This window comes from Pyxicephalus adspersus, chromosome 2, assembly GCF_032062135.1.
Source record: "Pyxicephalus adspersus chromosome 2, UCB_Pads_2.0, whole genome shotgun sequence".
In the NCBI taxonomy this organism is placed as follows: Eukaryota; Metazoa; Chordata; class Amphibia; order Anura; family Pyxicephalidae; genus Pyxicephalus; species Pyxicephalus adspersus.
The window spans coordinates 95,140,668-95,164,387 of NC_092859.1; the positions used below are offsets into that span (position 1 = coordinate 95,140,668).

General features: G+C 36.8%; 2 protein-coding genes across 4 annotated transcripts in view; one reads left to right on the plus strand and one right to left on the minus strand.

The window, feature by feature from the left end:
- Positions 1-22,099, plus strand: part of ST7 (suppression of tumorigenicity 7) — a 55,556-nt gene extending 33,457 nt beyond the window's left edge. For 2 of the 3 annotated variants that reach the window (XM_072401552.1, XM_072401554.1), the window contains exons 4-15: positions 301-355; positions 1,955-2,070; positions 3,032-3,107; positions 3,590-3,744; positions 4,807-4,904; positions 6,826-6,940; positions 7,959-8,031; positions 9,889-9,991; positions 10,431-10,581; positions 18,304-18,396; positions 19,180-19,319; positions 21,789-22,099. In XM_072401552.1, the coding sequence (XP_072257653.1) occupies positions 301-355; positions 1,955-2,070; positions 3,032-3,107; positions 3,590-3,744; positions 4,807-4,904; positions 6,826-6,940; positions 7,959-8,031; positions 9,889-9,991; positions 10,431-10,581; positions 18,304-18,396; positions 19,180-19,319; positions 21,789-21,884 (1,271 nt within the window). In that variant the 3' untranslated portion in view covers positions 21,885-22,099. The remainder of the gene's footprint in view (positions 1-300; positions 356-1,954; positions 2,071-3,031; positions 3,108-3,589; positions 3,745-4,806; positions 4,905-6,825; positions 6,941-7,958; positions 8,032-9,888; positions 9,992-10,430; positions 10,582-18,303; positions 18,397-19,179; positions 19,320-21,788) is intronic. The other variant, XM_072401553.1, reaches the window with a different exon arrangement.
- Positions 22,100-22,805: 706 nt separating this feature from the next.
- Positions 22,806-23,720, minus strand: part of WNT2 (Wnt family member 2) — a 38,147-nt gene continuing 37,232 nt past the window's right edge. The window contains 1 exon segment of the mRNA XM_072401559.1: positions 22,806-23,203. Coding sequence (XP_072257660.1) covers positions 22,983-23,203 — 221 coding nt within the window. The 3' untranslated portion in view covers positions 22,806-22,982.

A 23,720-nucleotide genomic window follows, 5' to 3' on the forward strand; every position in this document is an offset into this window, starting at 1 on the left:
GCATTGGTGACCAATGGCACATAATATCCCCCATTTGCAGCAACCATTAGAATATGTTGCAGGTTTACTTTATTGGAATTTGACCTATATTTGTATGTAGAAAGAAGTTGTTCTGACACTAAAAAAATGAGAAGCATGTTATCAGTTTAATAAACACTTTACACTGTCCTTTCAAATATATGAGGAATCCTACATATGTTCATAGTGTTTCCTCTGATATATCTTATGTAACAGGAAATATCAACTATAAAATGTGGGCTTTGTTATGTTTTATTTTAACCTTGTGTTTTTTTGTTTTAGAGTGTAAAGTATGGCGAAATCCCTTAAATCTGTTTCGAGGAGCAGAATATAATAGGTAAAGGTTTCTACTAATGTATCCTAAGCTTCCACCTACTAAAAAATGTCACACTCAATCTTCATGCCTTTGTGTAACATATTGTAGTTATTACGTGGTTTCGTGCATGTATTTCTAATATAAAGCATTTCATAGCTTTTACCTGCAGCCATATCTTTCTGTTTTCAATAAATTTGACCTTGCAATTTCCTTTGTGTGTTGTTTTTGGAGAAAAATTGAGAGAATAAAATGGAGGAATGATCCATTAAACACCCCAAGTTTCCAAGTAGAAGAAAGGCATAAATCACAATACTAACCTATGTATAGTGAGGCTAGGAAATACATAGTACAAAGGATTGTATTTAGCTTTATATCATGCAGAAATCTGCATTTCCCAGATCATACATAATTCTCTTTTTAGCCTGAAATATCTAAGGAGTTGTCATTTTGATGGCATTCACAACATTTCTTCAAATTGTAGTGCATTACATGGAGTTTAAATGCACAGATTCGTTCAGTTTATTTGTCATAAATGCTCCCTCTTTGTTCCTTGTCAGTTTTTTTTAATTCATAAAGAAACATTTTACTTTGTAATTATACCCTATATATAATAAATAACATTTGAATAATGTCTTCTTAATACTAGTTTACCTCTACAGTTGTGTGCAATTGTTATTTATGTTCATATTTTTGTGTGGATTGAATTATTTCATATGTCTCTGTACAAAAACCGTACATGAGGTGACCACTACTTATCATACTTTACTTTTACATAACCATATCTGCTTACATTTTTGTTATTTGCGTACATTTTGATAGCAGGAGCTTACACACAGCAGACCACTGAATAGTGTCCAAATTGCTCTGCACATATTACAACGAGCCCCCTGTTATTTATTTTTTTATGCACAACTCTGCTCCAGTTATCACTTCTGTTTAATTTTTTAATAGGTGGACAGATAATTAATCCCTGACTTGCTGTGTTTATTTTATGGCTGTTGAGCATGAAAACTATGGTAACTAGTGTACATATGAAACAGTTGCTCTGTACATGACAAGTACACTTCTATTACTTTGTGTGCCAGCCAGTATTGGCAATTGCTTGTGTGTAACAGCCCTTACAATTAGTTGTGCAAACTCCTATTGTCTGCTTAAATATCACAGGGGGTTGGAGCACGAAGGGGCTGACACAGATGTGAACACATCTAGAAAATGGTCAGATTCACACAAAATGGGTAGCATAAGGGAAAAAAAGGTAGAAAGACATCCCAGGTGCGTATCCTGCATTTTCAGTTAAAAAGTAAGGTCTAGTGACAGGGTCTCTTTATAGCAAACATATGGCTTTGCAGGATAAAATAATGTGTTTGATTTAATTCCGTTTTCCTCCAACCTGCTAGATTGCTAGGAATCTCATGTGGTCTCCAGCCACCCTTTGGCTTCTTGACATAGGCAGTGACAGAGATTCTTCCAGTTGACCAGTAGTAAGTTTGGCATTTAAATATAATGCATTTGCCTTTGAACTATTTCCCCAACTAAATATTATTTAGGAGATATCACTATGCTCATACACTATGGTAATATACATGTCCAGGTTTCCCATGATTTGTCATTGTTTTACAGATACACATGGGTTACAGGAAGAGAACCGTTGACCTATTATGATATGAATCTTTCAGCACAAGATCATCAAACGTTCTTTACATGTGACACTGATCACATGCGACCAGCGGATGCAAGTAAGTTTATACTGCACACCATTGTGTTCTAAATATTATCAAGACTGCAGTAAAATGCTGCAAAGTGTTCAGGTGTTTTCCTTGTGATAGGTAAATCTATTCGCTCTTCCTAATACTGTTTTCCTGAATAAGCACTATATGTATTTGGATAAAGGTAGGCGAATTACCTGTCCTAAATAATATTTACACAGGATTAGATTTATTTTGAGATCCAGCATTGAGTTGACTAGATTTACTAATGTTATCTGTATATATTTTTGATTTACTAACCCCATATTTGATTTTTAAAAAACATGGATGTATTTTACTATGGTAATATAAAGATATATGATGTGGTTAATTCATTGGCTTGTTAACCAATCAAGTTGCAGTTTAGTGTTCAGCAAATGCTGATGACTTTGGAATACAGTTCCATCATTCTTTCCCTTTTTGTTATACAAAGTACTCTGTGTTCTCATGTCCATACATGGAGGTTAAACACCTCTGTATATGCAGTTATACAATTATAGCAAAGCTCTGTTTATGGTGGTTCTGCACAGAATGTCAGTATGACCATTTCTGTCCTTACAGAAAGTTATTAAGGAAAACTGTTTCTCCTTTTAAAAAAACATGAATTTGTTTTATATTATTACTACATAAATATTAAGTGTAAGTCTATACTGTATATATCTCCAGGAATATGGTAAATCTACATTTATGAAACAGAATTAAAATGTCTTTCTACTGATAGGAATATTTTCGGGTAAAAGATTCATGTACAGATGTATGATAAGAATTTTTCTATTTGAGATGTTCATATTACTGTTGTACTATAACCAAGAATAATTGTATATAATATATGCTGATATGTATAGCTGTAAGGTAATGCCTGTAATAGTGGATTATGTGTTGTCATTAACTACATCATTTACACTTCATTAGAAGCTATAAATGTTTTTCTTGCCTTTTTGTCGTTAAACAGTAATGCAAAAAGCTTGGCGAGAAAGAAACCCACAAGCCAGAATTTCAGCTGCACATGAAGCTCTAGAATTAAATGAGTGAGTAGCCATGTACAAATGGACAACACATCTGTTCATGAGTATTAATAGTTTCTTGAGGGTATTATTCAGAGAAAGTTATTATTATATAAAAAAAATTATATATATATATATATATATATGTGTGGCAATGCTATAGAGGTAAGACGTAGGAGGATGGGTGGTTAGTGCAGAGATCATTCATGCAGAGGAAGAGCTTCATTTCTGCCAACCCTAGGAATGTAGAATTGCTGTTTGAGCATATGGAGCCTTCCCTATTTTATACTTCTGTAATACCTTTGCAGGATGTCTGTATGTATAGAAGTTTAAGTACAATGTTTCTGGGTGCTTTATGAGCTAAGAATAGCAACCTATTGTTTTTCCCCAGTAAAGATTGATGTAGTGTTAGCATGAAACTTCATTCTGCATACAGATAAGATGAAGAGACGACTTGCTCTTTTATAATAAAGTGGGGACATTTTTGTCTTTGCAATTCTCTGCAGATGTGCTACTGCATTTATTCTTCTTGCTGAGGAAGAGGCAACTACTATTGTGGAAGCAGAGAAGTTGTTTAAGCAAGCACTTAAAGCCGGGGAAGGCTGCTACAGAAGAAGTCAACAGTTACAGCATCACGGTGCTCAGTATGAAGCTCAGCACAGTAAGAGCCATCTTTTCTATAGCACAAACTGCTTCATCAGGCTTTATGATCCTATATAAATGAAAAATGTCATATGTTAGGGTGAAAACCCCTTTGTAGACTCTGACCTGTGCTTATCTTCTGGAGATAATGAGGTGAACAGGGGGAATAAATGCACAGTAATGCAGCAATTGGTTCTGTTTCTTGCAGCAAATCATGATTGCATCGGACTGAATGAAAACTCTATAATTTCTTATATAATTATCCCATCTGCTGTATATTTTCACTTGCCTAAAAGCCACAAACGTCTGAAACAATGTCACAACAATATTGGAGCAAATCTGTAAAAAACAAAAAAACACAATTTTAATTTTACTGAAATCACAATAGTAACTAAAATATGTATTCACCTAAATAAATGTTAGCTTTTCATTTGAATGCTGGTGTAGGAATTTCTTTGCTGTCATGTTGTGCAGTCACATACTGGGACATTTTCTAAGTGATAGTTTAACATTATATTTTGACAGAATTACATATGGTCATATACTTCTTATTTAAGTGGATTAAATCAAATAATCAGTTTATTATTGCCTACTTAAGTGCAGTTCATGACATGTATGACCCAGAAAAGTAGCCTTTCGGTCACCAAAGAACAATTGAGTATATAAAGTTGGGTCAGATGCTTTGTGTTGTTGAAATACATATTTATAGGTTCCACTCTTATTTTGTAAATTCAGTATCTTGATGGGATTTGTTTTTCTAAGGGTGGTGCTATTACGGTATAAAGGAAACTAAGATGGTCCTGTAAATGTGTTTGATGATTTAATTTTAATAATATCCCTTCATCAAATTCTGTTCAATATGGTAAAATTGTACTTGTACTTACGCATGTAGATTTCATATTTGAATGTGTTTACCATGAGCCCTAACTTTGGAAACAACTTGATACTAAAATTAGGAAGTACTTTAACTTTAGGGACTGCAGAGTCCATAATATTCTAAATGCAATATATAAGCATACTTCATATTACATGCATGGTATGTATGTGCGGCTTCTAACAATTTTTTTTTTACATGTTTCAGGACGGGACACTAATGTACTTGTATACATTAAAAGGAGATTAGCAATGTGTGCAAGAAAGCTGGGCAGAACAAGGGAAGCAGTAAAAATGATGAGAGATGTAAGTGGTTTTCTTGATTGATCTATTTTAATTATCCTTGTTCACAAAAAAACTGTAATCTGTTCACAGATGTTTTACATGCATAACCATTTTCTTTCATAGGTTATATTCTTAACATCCAGGGACATCCCAGAATCATTATTCTCCATGCATTGCTGGTTCTAAGTATTCATCCTCGAATTTTACATTTACAATGTATGTAAAAGCAGTTTTTTTTAATAAAGTGGGGACAGGTCAGACTTTTTGTCAGGTTTTTACTGCTGTCTGTGTTCTTGCTGAGCAGATTTTTCCTTTCGTTTGTCCTGTTGACCACTTTAAGTAAGAAAAGAAAGTTGGAGGAAACATATGAGCAACAGTTGATCTGTTTGGGTACAGCTGTTACTATGAAACTTCTCGGGTATAAAAATATTGCTAATTTTTGGAGCGAGTGCCTGTTATGTCTTTAGGACAGGAAGTAGTTTTGTCCCTGCTCTATTCAACACAAAAAGGCAGAACTTCTATCTCCAGGGACTCTGTTGATCCTTTGTAATCTGGTGCATATCATAGGAGGTACAGCACAGTGTTATAGCCATCCACAGCTATTTTATTTTAAAATTACAGAGAAGAAGCACATATAATGGATTTTCATCCTAACTCCAGTGCACCACCGGAGGTAGAGAAACATGAAAAGTGATTGAAACTAAGTGGGAAACTAGTTAGGGTTTTTTTTTTTCTGTACTTCTCAGAACGTGAAATCTAAACATGAAGTACAACTCAAGGAATGGTTCAACCTTGATTCTTAAGAGCCCAGGCTGTCATGGTCCCCTAGAAGCCCAATCACATGCCGCTTGGTTATGTAGTATGCTAAGTTAAATGCAGTGTACCCTATATGAAATAACATTTGTCAGTCCTGTCTCTGGGCTATCTGCCTGCAAAGAATATGTATTTCGGATAGCAAGTAGTAAGTGAGGACAGAAGAGATTCTATGTGCATGTTGCATTACCACAATGGTGATTCTGTAGTGATTCTCTGATGTTAGAGTGTTTGCTGAAAAGGTTGGAGTAGAAAAGAAGGATTATAGCCGCTAATAGATGTTCAGGATTAGGCTGTAAACACCTTCATTGTTTACCTATTCCTCTACATTCAACATATTTTCTTTCACAGTGTAATAAAAAGTTTTTATTTATCACCAAATGTGGAGTTTCTCCAGAACTCTATGTATGTTTTCTGTGAGCTACCTACTGGATGCATGTAGGTTTATTCTTTTAGCTCCATTCTGTGTGACCTTGATGGATATTAAGAATGTGGAACTTTGTACAAATGTAGGCACTCCAATACAGTCAGATTACACAGAAAAAAATTCCATCAGGTGAATAAAACAATTTTGTTTGGATAAAGAGACTTTTTAACTATAATATTTCATGTGTAGCAATTTTATGTTTGTGTAGCAAATATACCAACAATTAATATACATAAATGTGCCCCTCAAAGTTCAATCAAATAAAATCAGAAATTACTATGTTCATACAAAACAAGTAATGAAAGTGCTGATCCCATCAGTCATCTAATAATGATAAGGAAGAAATGCATTGTGGGTTGGCCTGTACTGCTAGTTAAATGAGTGGAATAAAATATTGGTTCAGAACTGTGTGGGGAAAACTATTGTAAATCAGAAGCAGGGATATAGAGGAAGGAGTTTCCTGGAAAGGCCAAGAATAATATGAAGTAAAGTACTAAGATGTGCAACATGATGTAATAACTGTGTACATGTGTCACTTATTAAGAAGGTCCATGTCTAGCTAGGTTCCCTTGTAATATAAATATTCCTGAAATATATGCTTGGTCTGCTGTATTATGGTAATCTGTAGAGTAATTCTCCAGTATATTGCTTAAGCAAAGATTCATGCTAAAGAAAACTGCACTCTTGTCTTATTTCTTCTAGTTAATGAAGGAGTTCCCACTGCTGAGCATGTTTAATATTCATGAGAACTTATTTGAAGCTCTGTTAGAGCTCCAGGCATATGCAGATGTGCAAGCAGTTTTAGCAAAATATGATGGTAAGTTCAGTTCTTTTACTTCTGTACAGTGATCAAAGATAATATGTATTTGTCATAGCTTTTATTAGGTGTATAGGCCTCTGTGTAAACATGACATTATTTAGAATCTTAAAGAAAAACTAATCTCTGGAAGCTGTGCCCAAAAAGTCAGGCAGGGGACTAGTCATCATTAATGCCTGTGGTCTTCCTGCAGCTGATCTTTTACTTGTTCTGCATTGTATTCTTTATGGAAAGATAGCCACCCTGGTAGAGGCAGGGCTTCACTTCCTCCAGCATGGAGAACAGTAAGCAAAACCCCTTCTGCATAATTGCAGCTTAAATTTAAATAGAAGAAGCACTTTGTAAGCTCCAATGTGCAGCTATGTATTAGCACTGTTTACCCTGAACGCCCGATCATCTATGCTATCATGTGGCAGGAAGGGGAATTGTTCATCCATACCTGAAAGTATCAAGTATATTCATTTGCTTTCAAGCAGCAGGGGAAGTTAAGGAAGGTGAAGCTTAGCTGTGGGGCCAGAACAGACGTGCAAAATCTGTTGCTCTTCTCTGCACAAGTACAGCATAGGTTCTCTTTGCGTGTGTTTTTTTTTTTTTTTTAACCAGGCATTTTACACCACTGGTACCAATGTTTATTTCTGGTCGCATACTCTCAGTGATTGCCAGTTTTCCTGCTGCATTTTTTAGACTTCTAATAGGCATCTTCATTCAGGAGTTGAGATTGCTGGATTTTTCTTACATAGGCCCAAATATTTTTTTAAAACAAGTTAAGTCTGCATAGTCAAGACAGGGTTTTGATTTCCTTCTTTTTCTTGTAGATTTTCACTTTGAAATTGCTGTATTGATTCTATCATCAATAGAACTACAGAATTTGTCTACTTTTAGATTCAATTGACAAACCACAATTTAGGGTAATAATGTAAACATTTAATAAACTTGTTTTTTTTAGAAAACATTTTACATGTCATTTTACTGTAATTATGACATGCTTTCCATAAGTCTTGTCTTCTCATTTCCACAGATATCAGTTTACCAAAATCTGCAACAATATGTTACACAGCTGCACTACTCAAAGCAAGAGCAGTATCAGACAAGTGAGTACAATCACAAGCTTATAATACCCACAAAGGGCATAATGCCTTTAAAAGTGTCAATTTATACTTAATTTATACTTTTACATACTGCAAATAGCAACCCATGTTACTTGATGTCCATCATTGCGGTTCTCACCAAAGGAAAGCAATATCCTTTCAACCCCACCTCCTGATCCTACAGAGAACTCAAATCTTCAAAACCCCACTCAATGGAACTTAAGAAACACCATTTGCTTCGTGTCTTGGGCAAAATTTAAAAACGTGTTCTCTCTAGTCACTCCCTGGAAATGCGTCGGTGCTATTATTACATCACCTGATGCTGCCCAGACTGACAAACAAATACTTTTGATTTAATAGCTGAGTTTTTTTGTCTTTTTATTTATTTAAATGTTACACTGTTTGCAAAAGAAAAAACTTCTCTTCTTTCTGGTTTTATATCTCCAACCTTTATTAGGACCTGAAACTAGTTTCCTTTCACATTCACTTTCCTAGCTAAACTGAAATGTTGGCAGTCTAAATAAGGATTAAAAAAACTATTTGTATAATAGCGAACATTTAACAAGGACACTGGTGAAGGTGTTTAAAGTCTTGCAATATGTTAGAAAAGATTCCTTCTCTAGATCCATGCATACTGCAAATAGATGATATCTACGGAAATAAAAGGAAGGACAGCAGTCACGTTAGGATTTCAAACTTTTGTCAGTTATGCTACCTTGCAGTTTAAATGTCACATTATTTCCTAAAGTGCATACATATATATATATATATTTTTGTGTGTGTGTATTTATGTACACATATACACATAAGAGTTCAGTATGTAATTCAAAGAGGTTTGATTTAATATAAAATCTGCTGTCGAGTTTTTTTTTCTTTCTATTACCTAAAACGTGTATATTGTCCAATTAGGGATTACTGTTGCAAGTTAATTTGTATCTGGCTGGACTGGCGGACTGGTATGTGTAGGTCTTTTTAGGCGGGTTATCAACAATAGAGTTCTCTCTGTAGGTGAAATAGTTATTCGCTAGTTAAATTACTGTTGGTATACATGATCTCTGCAATGTAAGACAATGTCATTTTTCTTGACAAGTGTCTGCAGAATATCCAACCACCTTCCAGGGCCTGCTGGAGCTCAGTTCTCAGTTGTGGATCACTAGGCCCTAATACTCTCATGCCAAAGGCCCGGTGACTTTGCTCTCTATCTAAGCTTAGGGAGCATGGGCCTTACAGGGTTTTTCGGTTTGCCAACACTGTTGTTTTGCCTATTTAGGGTGATGTGAACCTTATATGACACACTGCAGAGAATCTGAGAGATCTTTGTGGTTCATATCCAGCCTATATAGGTGTTAGACTTGTTAGGCAGCATGTGGTTCAGTATGTGCTATCTTGGAAAAACAAGTAATTTTTTATTTCTTTGCATTTTTTGTTGTTGTTTTTGTTCTGTAGATCGACCAATACCTGCAACATCTTTCCTCCCTACACAGCGACTCCAGCTTGGGAGGGCAGGGCAATGGTTGTCACAGCTTTCCCTGTGGTGTCTGCCTGCCAAGTACAACTCTGGAGTTTGCAGTGAGGTGAGAAAGAAATTGCATGGTCTGGTTTACTTCCAGTATAGTAGGGTAGAAATGTCACCAGTATAATGGAATATATGCTGAAACAGAAGTAGGTGCACCCCACCTCTTCTTCACTGGATATCACTGCTGTTATAAGCAAATGACCAAAGGGCAAACTAATGGCCCTCACTATACTGCCCCTTATATATCATATGTTCTTCTATGTTCCCTTAGTAAAGAATATTATAGAATATGGCTAGAAAATAATACTATTGTGTTTTGTTTTTTTTTTTTCTTCTTTTTTCAGATTTTCTCCAGAAGCCGCATCTCGGCGGGGGCTGAGTACAGCCGAAATGAACGCTGTAGAGGCCATTCATAGAGCAGTGGAGTTTAATCCACATGTGCCAAAAGTATGTCTGCCTTGCTATTCATAATATCCCGACAGCAGTTTGTTACAGTACATAGTTTGACCACAATATTAAATTGGGTATATTATTAGGACAGTTGATTTATGATACAATAAACTAGATTATATACTTTATATAATAGATGGCTGTATGCTTCAAAATAAAAGTTGAACCATGGTTTGACCTATTGTTTATAGTATAAGTTATGGTTTCTACACATTGCCTAAATCTTTCACCTGTGGTGCTTATGCTTAGCTGTGCTTGCAGCTTTGGTAACCCAACTTTGTGTATGGCTATTATTAAGGTAATCCTTACAATGATTGCAGGCAGCTGCTGGACTCGTTATCTACAACTCTGTACATGATCTTAATCGTAAACTTTATGATTCATAACAAATATCTTTTTTTTCAATATCTCTTTTCATAACTTCTTCTTCCCCCAGTATCTTCTTGAAATGAAGAGTTTAATATTGCCCCCTGAACACATTCTGAAGAGAGGGGACAGTGAAGCAATAGCATATGCTTTCTTTCACCTTCAACACTGGAAAAGGGTAGAGGGAGCATTAAACCTCTTACATTGTACGTGGGAAGGGAGTAAGTATTTTGCTCTTTCCTAGAATATATTGGCTGGACATATACTGACTTATTCTACCTGTTCCTATACATACAAACACTCAATTTGCAGATATCTTGTTTTTACTGCATTTTTTTATTGTAGTGCTGAGATTCCTAGACCTCTCAGGCTTCGGGTTCTGGGCAATGTTACTTTTTTGTCTTAGGCACAGCATTTTCTTTTATATTATGGATTTCATGGCTCCAGACCCCACTAGACTTTAGATACTGTGCTATATAAAACTGTAAAGGGGCATCAATTTCCAAAACTATGGTAATTGATTTATTGTTTTAAACTGTGTCAGATGCACAGTGAAACTAAGTAAGTAGGCTCTGTCATTGAAGGATAATTCATCCTTTAGCAATGAGCTGGTCACTTGCCTGTTGAAGATCAGCCATATTGTATAAGCTAAATATAATACCTTGTCATTATTTAGCAGAATGAGTTGTTTTCTATTATCCTTAGATGTAGGAAACCCCTTTAAATGTTTGCAACTACACTTGTAGCAACTACCGTATTTTTCGCCGTATAAGACGCTCCGGAATATAAGACGCACCCAATTTTAAAGGAGGAAAATCTAGAAAAAAAAAGATTCTGAAAGATTATTCCCCTTCTGATCACTCATGTGCCATTCATACCGGTATTCCCCTTCTGATCACTCATGTGCCTTTCAAATTCCCTTTCTGATCACTCTGTTTCATTCAAAATTCCCCTTCTGATCACTCTGTGCTTTTTTTCCACTGTACGGCAGTTAGGACAGGGAACAGCAGGTGGCGCTGTGCCGGCTTCTTTCGCTCTACTTTACAGACAGGAGAAGTCACAATGCTGGCAGAGGAGAGAAGAGACAGACGCTGCATGCAGCCAGAGACACACGCAGGATCGGGTATCGGGTGAGTATATTTTTTAATTATTTTATAACACATTTGTTGTATAGGACGCACTAACTTTTCCCCCCAGTTTTGGGGAAGAAAAAGTGCCTCTTATACGGCAAAAAATACGGTAGCTTGTATCTGAAGTTCCATTTAAGGACTCCAGGTGGCATATTCCCCTTCACAATGTATATTTGTTCAGCTTTCTCTATTGAACATTGCACTTATTATTAATGTGGGAGGACTGCGTGCTATAACATTCAGTTAAGATGAAAACAAATCCCGATGAAATTTGACAATTTCTACTACGTTGACAGAGATGGTGTTCATCAGTAAAGTCCTGTCTGATCACCAGTTTTCTGTTAGTGTCTGCACTTTCAACCTTTATGATTATCTATGCATTGCATATTTATCACATCCTAAGATCAATGACCATGTTTATGACTGATTTATATTGAGCTGGTTTTGCTATTAGTTTTTTTTATGATTGCATAAACCTCCAGTACTACAAATTTACAGTAAATTACACGGTACAAACAAAAATAATGTGCAGTAACCCAAACAGAATTGTTTTGTATATCAGGCATCCTATAAGAAAATGAAAACCTTAAATGTAGTACTAGAATCCAACACATGATGGCAGTGTCATATATTTATTGACACAATCAAAGAACACATTACAGGCAGAACTGATTGCAGCTTCATGTTTTTCTATGGCACCTCCTATAGTGCATGGTTACTGTTTATGGTGTTTTTACTGCAATTTTGGGTACATTTCATGAAGCAAAAATTTTATTGTTCAGTAATTTTATCAATAGGTACAAGAAACTTTTACTGCGGATTACATTGGTGTTGTCCTTCTCCTGACAATGATATTTTATTGGCTAGCATTTTGATCCTCTGAGTGTAGAAAGAAAACACCTCTTGGGGAAAACATTATTTCTACATGAAAAAATCTTGTAGACTCTTCAAAATAAATGAAGCTGTTTTGTTAAGCAGTCTCGTTAGTTTCAAGCAAGTACTGAGAGCCAAACTTTGGTCAGTTGACTAAATACCAATTACAGCTATGTAAGTTACTTGGCCTCACAAAAATAAAAACTTGCTTATCTTTCCTGCAATTAAGCAATACAGATTGACCAATACCTAATGCTAACAGATCTCTAATAGAGCATCAACTAATGAAACCATCACTCTGCTGCATTCTACAGTCAGCAGGCTTTCAAGGTTATTCTGGCCGTGTAGTGCTCTAAAGCTTGACTGGAATTCTGTCCCTGATGTCTGCGAGTCGGAGCTGTTTTATTCAGCTTCTGATCTTTGTCATCTTCAGGGGAACTGAGTGATGATAATGAATCTACAGGAACCTTGGATACCAGTGAAAACATAATGGGTGCTTTAGTTCTTTAGTACTCTTTTGTTGGTTCCTGAATTTATTGATTTTATTATTATTTTAATAATAAACAGGATTTATATAGCGCCAGCATATTACATTGCGCTGTACAATAAATGGGGGATGATTTGTTCTCCTATGCCTATTGATTTGATCTTTTTTGACATTCCTCCAAACCGCCTGTCTGCAGTAACTCCAATGGGAGCCTCTGAAAATTACCCACAAATATGAAATGGTTCCCTGATTTCACTTTTAGCATAATAAATGGCAAAAGTGGTAAAAAAAATGTTACAAAGTCTCTCCATTGTAGCATGTGAAAAATGTCAATCTTACTGAGAATTGGTGCTCTTTTCTGCTTTCATAAATGAGGTGATCAGAAAACGACATTATTTGTGTATTTATAATGGCAAATCTCTGGCCACAGACTTCTAAGAAGTAACTATAAAGCTCCAACTATTGTCACAGGTAATGCAGCCAAATACCCTGGATCTCTCTTACGTGCGTATCCATCATAACTCCTTGAAATTACTATACATTCCTGTTCAATGTCTCTGGTCTTTTCCAAAAAATGTTAATGATGTGTCTGTTTGGACAAAATGTCCTTTTTGTTGTAAACGTCTGCAAAATACTTCACTGAAGGATAATTCATTGGATATAAGAGATGTTTCACTTCCTTCTGGTAATTTACAATATTGTATATTTATATAAACTTCAGCATGTATATATGTGGAATGACGTTTGGCATGTATATATGTGATGGCGCTGCCAGTGAGGACCCTTGCAGGAGGCAGTGGAATGGGCTCAGTAATGTAAAGTCAGACCCAGGTAACAGGAAAACTAAATCAGTTAGGAGCACAGAGGAAGTTTTTCTTGTTGACAAATACAATTTAGATGTAGGGAGGGCTTTTAAGCTTAAGATGAAGTACAGGTCTGCTTTAAGCTACGTACACACGTCAGATTTTTATCGCCCGATAATCGGCATCGGGCGAAAATCTGCCGTGTGTACATCCGGTGTCGTCCATCGTCCGGACGACCGACCTGCCGGATCCACGGACGATGGACGACAGCCGATCCTAATGAAAGGGAAGGGGAGAGCGCGCAGCAGGGTGCCGTTCCATCGTTCTCCCCCTCCCCTCTCCATAGAGCATGAACGGTGCTGTATGTACAGCACCGTTCATGCATCGTGCACTCCCTTGTCGTTGGAAAGGATCGTGAAAGATCCTTTCCAACGACAAAAATTGGAAGTGTGTACGCAGCTTTAGGGTGATACCAATTCTGTTAGGGAAGAATGTAACTGTTTCCCATAGCAAATAGATTTCTGCTTTCATTTTCCAACCCATGATATACACCTAACATTGGGCTTAGGGTCAATGTATTGGGTAGAACTTCTCATTCAGCTCCAGTTTTTGTTGATGATGCTCAGGTTATCTTCTTGGAAGGTGGGCATCCCCTTATAATTGGACACCAGGGGCTTTAATTATAAATTATTCCCCTGTGAATTAATCTGCAATTCATTTTAGGAGAATTCCTCGAGTTCCTAATAAACAGACTCGTTCTGCCACCTAGCGGCCAATCTCAAAAAGTGCACAGCTGTCACAATATGAATGCTATCTGTATAAACAAAAATTGTGAATGAATCCGAAGTTAATAGACAGGGAATTAACATATAATTAGAGCTCTTAGAGGTTTATTTATCCTACTTACCTCCATCCTAAATGTCTGATTGTTAATAAATCACCAATTACTAGGTGAAAATAATTTCATATCTACTATGTTAAGTAATGGTACTATAAATAATTTATTTCATTTCTTAAAAAATGTCCACTAAGTTTTATACCTGTTATATTGCCACTTTTTAGGGCAATAAATTCTGGCAACCAAAAAAATTGTAGACCATTCCAAAAGCTCTTTTCTTCTGCCGCCAACAATCGCTGTGACCTAAGAAAGCAGCAACCAGAATCTGCTGAGCAAGATATTGTAGGGAGCAGCCAGCAAGTGTCTTGGCACTGGGAAGTTGTTTTGCCTCTTTGTTACTGAGTATACTGCAGTTCTAAATCATTTATGGTCTTCAGAATCATCTCATCTTTACCATTCTCGGCTATGGTCGGAGACTGTAGATTCTCATTCTGGTATTGGTCTTTCTCCTAGTAGGGGGTATTTGAGCTGTGCTGCTGGACCATAAATTAGTGGGTTTCTTTTACTTTTTTCTTATTTTACCATCAAATGTCACCTCTGTGTGTATTTTATTTTCTGTGTCTCTCACCGTATCCTAGGGTTTCCCCAGGGGTACTAGTCCCAGTGTTATCCCTATTACTCATCTTCATTGTGGGATGTGACCTCTATTTGTGAGCAGTCTCGCTCATAAAGTTAAAATTCTATTTCTTTTCCTCTCCTGCAAGGTTACCCAGAGTCCCTTTCTGTTAGCCCTACAACCTGGGAAAGTAAAGAGGTCTCCGGCACTATTGCTGCATGTTTTTGAAGCTAGGCCTGCACTACAGGTGCGGTTTGTTAAGGGGCATTTCCCGTTAATCTGGACACAGTCCCTTACTGCCTTGGGATGATTCCTTCCTCTGCTTATGTTTTACCCTTCCAGGGTCCCTTCCTGATCAGGGTATGCTTGTCTACCAGCTCAGGGGTAACATCCTCCCCACTACTAGTTTTTGGTTGGCAGGGTCCGATCCCCTTGAAGCTGGAAGTATAAACTGAGTCTTCCTAGTCCCTCAATGAACACCAAGAAAAAGATTTTACTTTAGGCTGTTACAAAAATCTACTTTTTGGGGTCCAAAAAGAAACAAAGTCTCCTATACGTTTGACATATAAAAGCAGTTGTAACTTTAGTTTCTTTAAATCTGTCCTACAGTGTTTTGAGGTGGGTAAGGGGCAGTGAACATGTGTGTACCCAATTACCTGATCCCAATCGTTTTCAGTCTCTACCTCATTTACTGGTTACCCTTCTAACCCCCAGCCATTTGACCCATATGTTAATATTGATTATTTTTGGGGACCCTAGTCTAGATTGCTACATTTGTGTGTTTGTTCCACATTCTATGTTTGTGTTTTTGTTTATAAAACTGAAACATTTCCATACACAGAAATTGCTTATGAAGACCTTTATATAAGTTATTATAGTAAAGCACTGACTTTGTGAATGTTTAGTTGTGTTAAACAGTTTTTTCATTAATTTTCGGCAGGATATATGATGTTTAGCATAAAATCAGAAACCCTCATAAATATTCAGTTAATGATGTTTGGCACACACAGCAAGGAGGTTTATGTCTTGAAATGTTTGAGTTTAGAGTGATTAAGCTTGATTTTTTTCTAGTTTCACCTTTCACTAGTTGTCCTGAACAGAAGAGACCCTTTGTGTCAGCTTCTCCTATACCTAAGTTTGTGAGATGCAGGGGGCCTTGTGGTCGGCTCTACTTACCTATTTGCATGTGGCTCCTTGCCTATAAGGAGCTGTTCATCTTAGTCTGCTGTTCTCCTGATTTCCAACCATTCTCACGGGAGATGCTAGGAGTCACTTATCATGATTTCCTGAATCATTTCTACCTTTCTGTGAGAGATCAGAACAGTTAATCATTATGTAGAAGAAGCGTGTGGGATATTCCAGCCAATAATTGTGCACAATATTTGGTAACAATACCAAATTACACTTTAAGTTGATTGGAAATTATTCTTGTCTCTATGCCAAATACTATTCCTCTGTAATAAGCCAGATACAACTTTGAACTTTTTTCTTTTTTTAAGGGTTATATGTACAAAATATGCTTTCTGTGTTTTTTTTTTTTTTTAAAGAAAACCTGTCATAAGAGAAACATCTCTGATCTCTATGAAAATGCTCTTTCCCAGGCAGTCATTTTGACCCTATTCCAGATCCCCAATTTAAAGTACTAAAACTAAAAATATGTAAACAAGGACTTCTTTCTTACTTTTCTCTGACCCTCCTGATCGGCATAACAGTTCCAAGGAAGTTACTTTAACCATGGTGTCATTGTGATGGCCGGTCTCACAGCACTTTCAGAGGGAAACTTCAGCCAACTACCCATAAAATTATTTTGGCCACAACTGTAAAATCTTTGGGCTGTATTCTATATGGGGGACTCTGTTCTCTAGTGGGGAAAAATCATCTTGGTAAAATGTGAGACACTGAAATTAGATGGCAAAACTACACCAACTTTATATGCAAAGTGTATCTAAACAATGTACCCTGTTGCAGCTTACCAGTCATTTGATGTATTAGTTTTAATTTTTGGGCTTAGAACATTTTAGCAAGTACAGAAAATTGCAGGATTACCAAATGCAAAGCAAAAGAGAATGCAGCAAGTTTATTATAATAGACTGTTAAACTGCAATATATTACATTTTGTAACAAATTTATCACACTGTAACCACATATGTGATGATATCTGTGCAGTAATGATGTTACTTCCTTGTGATCTGTTCTCCTACATTTTGTATGTAAAATGAGAATCTCTGTGCTATTGGGACCCAGAAAATCATCTATCAGCAAGTTTTTTTTTTCTTCTTTACAAATGCAACTAAAAAGCTAGAAAGGATAAATAAGTCATAAATTGTGATTGTGTGTCAGCAAGGTCTGACACTAGTGTTGCCAACTTGTCTAGGATTGTGGGGCTTGTAATGTAATTGGTTGCTTGAAGACTGGTTTTGGTAGTAGAATCACTCACTGGACAGATTGTTAAATGTCTTGAAATATCTGAGGAAAAGAAATACTTTGAAGGCCATACATTGTGTGAGATGAATGTTGTGTGAGGTAGTGTCCTCCTTTACTGATATCCAAGGTAACTTGCCACTGTATATTCCCAGCATTCCGTACTGAAAAAGGCAGCTGTATATGATTATATCCAATACACGCTGTTTTAATCCCTGCTAAATATATTTCAGATGTTTGATTTATGTATCAAAATAAATGCCATGTGTTAAAAGGAACCTGATTGGGTATTTTATCTTCATAAATAAATCATCGACAGGCTGAAACGCCTATCTGATGACAAGCCATGTAGTAATGTGCACATCAGTGGTCAGACCTAGAGCTGGTTATGGTTAGGATACCTCACAGAGAATCATTTCTTGACATGGCTCACTGTGATCTGACACCCTTTCATTTGTTACTTTGTACATGTAGAGGTGGGTGCACAATGTATCCCTAGGGGAAAATTAAATGGAATGATATATGGAATCTCTGCCTATCAACAACACATTTCAGAGAAGTTATTTTTCTACAAGTTTACAGCAGTAAAATGCAGTTTATGGTTGGTGTATTCCTATTACACTGATGTAGGCATGTAAAACCATTCGTCTCCTCATTCACCACCGCACTGGCAATGGCTTAAAATATTTCAACTTTGAAAAAAAAAATTAAATGCTGTTCTTTATTTTATAGATGCAGTCCTATTACAACATTTTCAAAACCTTTTGTTTTTCAGCATTTAGAATGATTCCATATCCACTAGAAAAAGGTCACCTTTTTTATCCATACCCCATCTGTACAGAGACTGCAGACAGAGAATTACTTCCTTGTAAGTACCATATCTGTGAATATATTCATCATGAAAGGAAAATCTCCTAAAGTTATGTATGCCACTGAATAGGGAGTGCTGGCTCATCACAGGCTGAACTGTACAATTCCTGAGTGCTGGTCTGGTTCATTACATTCCAGCAACTTGGTCAGAAAAAATATTTGCACCATTCCTGTAAAGTTACTTTTCTCGCCTGAAAGGTCTCTAGGATAACACCTGTAGGTGACCCCCCCCACTACTATTTAATAAACAGAAGTTGCTGCAAGCCAAGTGCAGATTTGGAGTTCTAGCATTAGTCTTGGATGTACAGTTGGCCCAGGAGTGTAAAGAAGTCCATGTGAATTACCCTCTATCCTAAAATCGGACAGCCATTAGTGTTTGGAAATGATGACATACACCATAACCTACCAGATTCTACAAATAGGCCTCTGATGTAAAAAGGACTATATTTTCCAATGATTTAATCATGGTTCTGCTTAAGGTTTTTTTTGGCATTTGGTTGCATTACAAATGCATTATCATTACAAGTTTTATATTAGGAATATGAGGGGTAAAAAATATGGCTTTCCAAATATTGACGGCTATAAATTAAGCTTTGGGATTAAACATGGGATCTAGATTATTGGACTGTATGACTCTTGCAAATGATGTGTTTCCAGACTGTGGCCCAAGTAATATCAGGCTCATATCACAAAGAAAAATGTGCTGCTTGTTCCAGTGCTTGAGTTCAAAGGAATACTTTAAGTTACTAACCAAACCTTGTTCTCCATTTCATGGTTTTAGCATTTCATGAAGTGTCAGTCTATCCAAAGAAAGAACTTCCTTTCTTCATACTCTTCACAGCGGGCCTGTGCTCTTTCACAGCAATGCTGGCTCTTCTCACACATCAGTTCCCAGAGCTCATGGGAGTTTTTGCAAAAGCTGTGAGTATGTTTTACTGTTTTATTATTATATTACTACATACTGGTATACTACAACCTGTTTGTAAATTCACTGCTTGGAGAGATTTGGAATGATAAAGCATAGACAATCCTTAATATTGTTAGTGGTAAATGGCATCCAGTGTGTCAGATTGTATTTGGAACTGCACCCAATACATAACATGCCACAAACCACAGTGCACATGCTGATCTAATTTTTGAAATTTGCACAAATGGAATTTTTTTTCCTACTTTGCCAGATATTGGAGGAGTTGCCTTATATGATGACACTAAAGTTACCTTTCGGTTATATAGCATTGTAAAGGTGTATTTTTTCCCCTCCAGCTCTACACCTTTTTATTATGACATTAGAACATATTAACAAAATGAATGAAAATGAGTGTTTACAGACACTGAACAAAAGCTGTGTTTGACCACAGTGCCTATAGTTGTGCTGGGTTTACTCAGAAGCTTCTCGCTGTCATTTTGACAGCCGGGAACTAATGGTAAAAGCAGCAGAGAAGAGGAGATGGTTTGCTATGTACACCAAGAATAGGTCTGAGGTTTTTTGGGGTATATGGAGCACCCGTTGCCAACCTGTGGTTCACAAGAAAATTTTAGTGGTCTGTGGCTCTGGCCGGTGCGCCCCCTAGCGGGGTCAGGAGAAGGATCTCGCTGGAGGGGTACAGCAGCCAGAGCCGCGGACCATGTCTCTCCTGTATGCTCCGCAGGCTCAGGGTGGTAAGCAGGTTGTGTCTCTGTGAAATTAGTGGTCCGTAACGACCAAAAAGTTATCGACCATATATATGAGGATGACCATATATATGAGTTATAGAGGATGCATGGGGCACACAGCTGTTTAAAGGAATTCACAGTTTCAATTGGGTTTAGTTTCCTCTTTGTGTGACATAACACAGTTACAACATTCTCCATATGTCCATAGAAATAGCTTGTGAAGAAGGAAAACCATGTCTTTTCAAATGGAAAGTGAAATCTGACTGATCAAAGAGAAGATAGAAAACTCATATATGAAGAACCTCAAAGATACATCATCTGCTGTTCATAACAAGCCACCATCATTCTGCCTTTTCTCTTTAGTTGTTATCTGCAATAAATATTTGGACATGGATTGCTCAAAGAACCCCTAGCAATGAGCAGTTTGTGCCCCTCAGGCCAGCCTTAATGACCCTGAATCATCATTTTGGCTATTAGTTACTTTAAGGGGTCTCCCATGTTAAAAGGTTGAGGAAAGTCTGTTTTCAAATATTTAAAGAAGCCACATTTGTGTGTGAGCTCTTCTAGGAGTACTGACAGATAACTTTGTAGGAACCACATTGCCACATTTGCAGAATACAGGGCCATAGCAGCCAGTTAGTTTAGGCGATTTATCCTATGCAAAAAAAAAAAATATGTATTTAACCCAACCTGTTGTTATTTGTGAGTAAATGTATAAAGCCTTTACCATTCACTGCAGATGTTTTTACAAACATAAAACACCTGTAGTGAAATGTTTGTCATATTTACTGCTTAAATAAAAACAACTTTGTTGTATATAAAGCTAAAACCTATTTTTTAGCTTTAGATAAGATACCAAAGGCTTTAAATCTGTCAGGCTTGAATTGCTTTCTGTGCTAGGAAGATTCACTCTCACTTTTTGGGATTGGTGACCATTTATCTTGCTGTAGAAATTATTGGAAGTTCAGAATTGTTGATTTGTCACAGATATAGGTGAGAGTGGAAATTTGATTAGGTGACAATTTCTCAAGGCTTTGACATAGGGGCCCTGATTTATTAAAGCTCTCTGAGGCTGGAGAGAATACACTTTCACCAGTGAAGCTGAGTGATCCAACAAACCTGGGATTGATCTGGTCCAGGTAGTAAATAGCAAATGACATTGAAAGAAATCTATTCCAGGTTTGCTGGATCACCTAGCTTCACTGGTGAAAGTGTATTTTCTCCAGCCTCGGAGAGCTTTAATAAGTCAGGCCCAGGAAGTGAAGTGAAATCTGAATATATACAGCAAAAAAACTTAGCAGTCCTTAGATGTGGCAATTGAATGAGACACTTCTGTCCTAGAGTGACAACATTCACTCACTGTGATGTATCTGTGGGGAAGAAGCACTACAGAACACCTTAATAACCTAGAAGGGAGATGGTCTCTAAAAAAAAAAACTGGTTACAAGGTAATGCACATAACAGATTGGAGTCCGCAGAGACACGGAAAATGATCAGCTCACAAGATTTCTGGCAGGATGAAGAGGTATTCTTACATTCTTATCAAACAGATATCAGTGAAAGTTGTATAATAAACTTCTCCTTTATGCTGCCTTATGGTGTGTAAGTGTACTATTAAAGTGGTTCACATACACCCTGTATAAAAATACCTGAAGTGAATCTGTACTTTATAAAACTCATATATGACTTTTTTTTTTGCTTAAATGAATGTCTGCCTTGTTCTTATCTTGTTTACAGTTCCTGAGCACCCTTTTTGCACCTTTAAACTTTGTCATGGAGAAAGTGGAAAGCATACTTCCCTCCAGTCTGTGGCACCAGCTGACTCGGATCTGACACTTATGCAGCACTACAGGATGAATCCAACAACCTGGCCGACCACAAAGCATGACTTTACCAGAAAACCCTGTTATCAGAAAAGACTGTCTGTTCTCAGAAACAAATTGTTTATGTTGTTCATGGGGAAAACACAATGTTCAGTTTTACTAGATTTTGCCTTCAGGGGCAGAACATGATTCTTTCAAATAAACATTTTGTGTATGGCAGCATAATGGCTGTGAGAATTTTATATTGTGGTTCTTCATCATCACGGCAGATATGTGAGGGGTTATAGTCCCCATTTTTACAGAAGATAATACGCTGCTACTGTGGAATCCATGTACCTTTTCAGCAATCAGTGCTGTGATTGCCCTAAATCACCCCATTCCATTCCTTCTCATTATGGCCACATGCGCTACCATTCACTTTCATTACGGTTAGCAATCTCTCACTCGTAAAAGTTTTTTTACTTTTTATACCCAACACATTGATGTGTATGAACTATGTTTTTATCAACCTAAATCATGTACCTGGATTAAACAATGACTGCCAGGCTGCAACTCAGAGCAGATATTGGCTTTTCCAGATTTCTATATTCTAACATGAAGGGACCGTTCTCTTCTCCTGGTCATTAAATGATTTAGCAACGGGCTTTATGTTAAAGATTACAAATTTGAAGCCTGTGTGCAAATACTAAGGATTGAATGTGACACATATCACCCAATTTGTCTTTTATTTCACAGATGTAAAGTGATGGGAGGAATTGATTACTAGGATGTGTGAAATGATTGGACATGTTATCATTTCACATGGTATACACAAGTTCAGTGTTAGAAGAAATAGAAAACGAGCATCTACATTCTGTGCCCTCACAAATCATCAATATGTCACTATGTTTGATGCCATTTTCAATAAACAATACACAGCTTGCAGTATACATTTACTGAAAATTCGACATTTTTTAATAGTTTGACAGCTCAAATATATTTCAATAACTGTTGCAATAATAGGACTCAATTTACAATATAAGTTATTATAATTTAAAAGTGGTATAATAAAGGAATAGAGCGACTCTCTTCAATCCACAGTCATTAGAGAAAGTAGAGACATGGACAACTACATTTTCTCCCTCCAGGCTGCAGCTTTACATGTGTACACGTCCGCAGTCTCCAGGCAGTCTTTACAACGCACAGCGCAGCACCAGTGAAATTTACATTCACACTTTACCATTTTAGTGACACGAGCGGTGTCGTATCCTCTTCCACAGCACATGACCTCACAACTATCCATGCCACGGGATGACTGGTTTCACACTCTGCCAGCTGTTCCAAATGAGCCTAACCCAGAAAAAGAACAAGAGATATTACAAATAAAACTACTATTCTAAAATATGTTTTAGGAAGAATTCTGCCTACAAGTGTAGGACATAGGATTCATTCTGGCAATAAACCCTGTCCAACAACTTTATGGGAGATCTCGCTCAGATTTGGAAACATGTGCTAAGAATTGACAACTTTAGGTGCCACAATGGATTCATGTGTGCCTGTAGAAAACTCACTATATGGCAATGGAGGATACACTCAGTTTTAATTTAATGCAACTAAGTTTTTTAAGCAGATTAGGTCAGAGAGTCCCTGATTTTTTTGTTCAACGAGCTACAGCTTGTTTGTCAGCATTTAACACAAGAGAGATCACAGATGAGCATTTTGATGGTTCATATTGAACAGATAAGGTCAGGGAACTTTAAACATCGTTCTCATATCTAAAGAAGTATATTATAGCTGGGAGTCCAAATGAGCCCAGGATGATATCTACAATAAAAATGTAATGGTTACATTTGCAGCTGTAAGTATT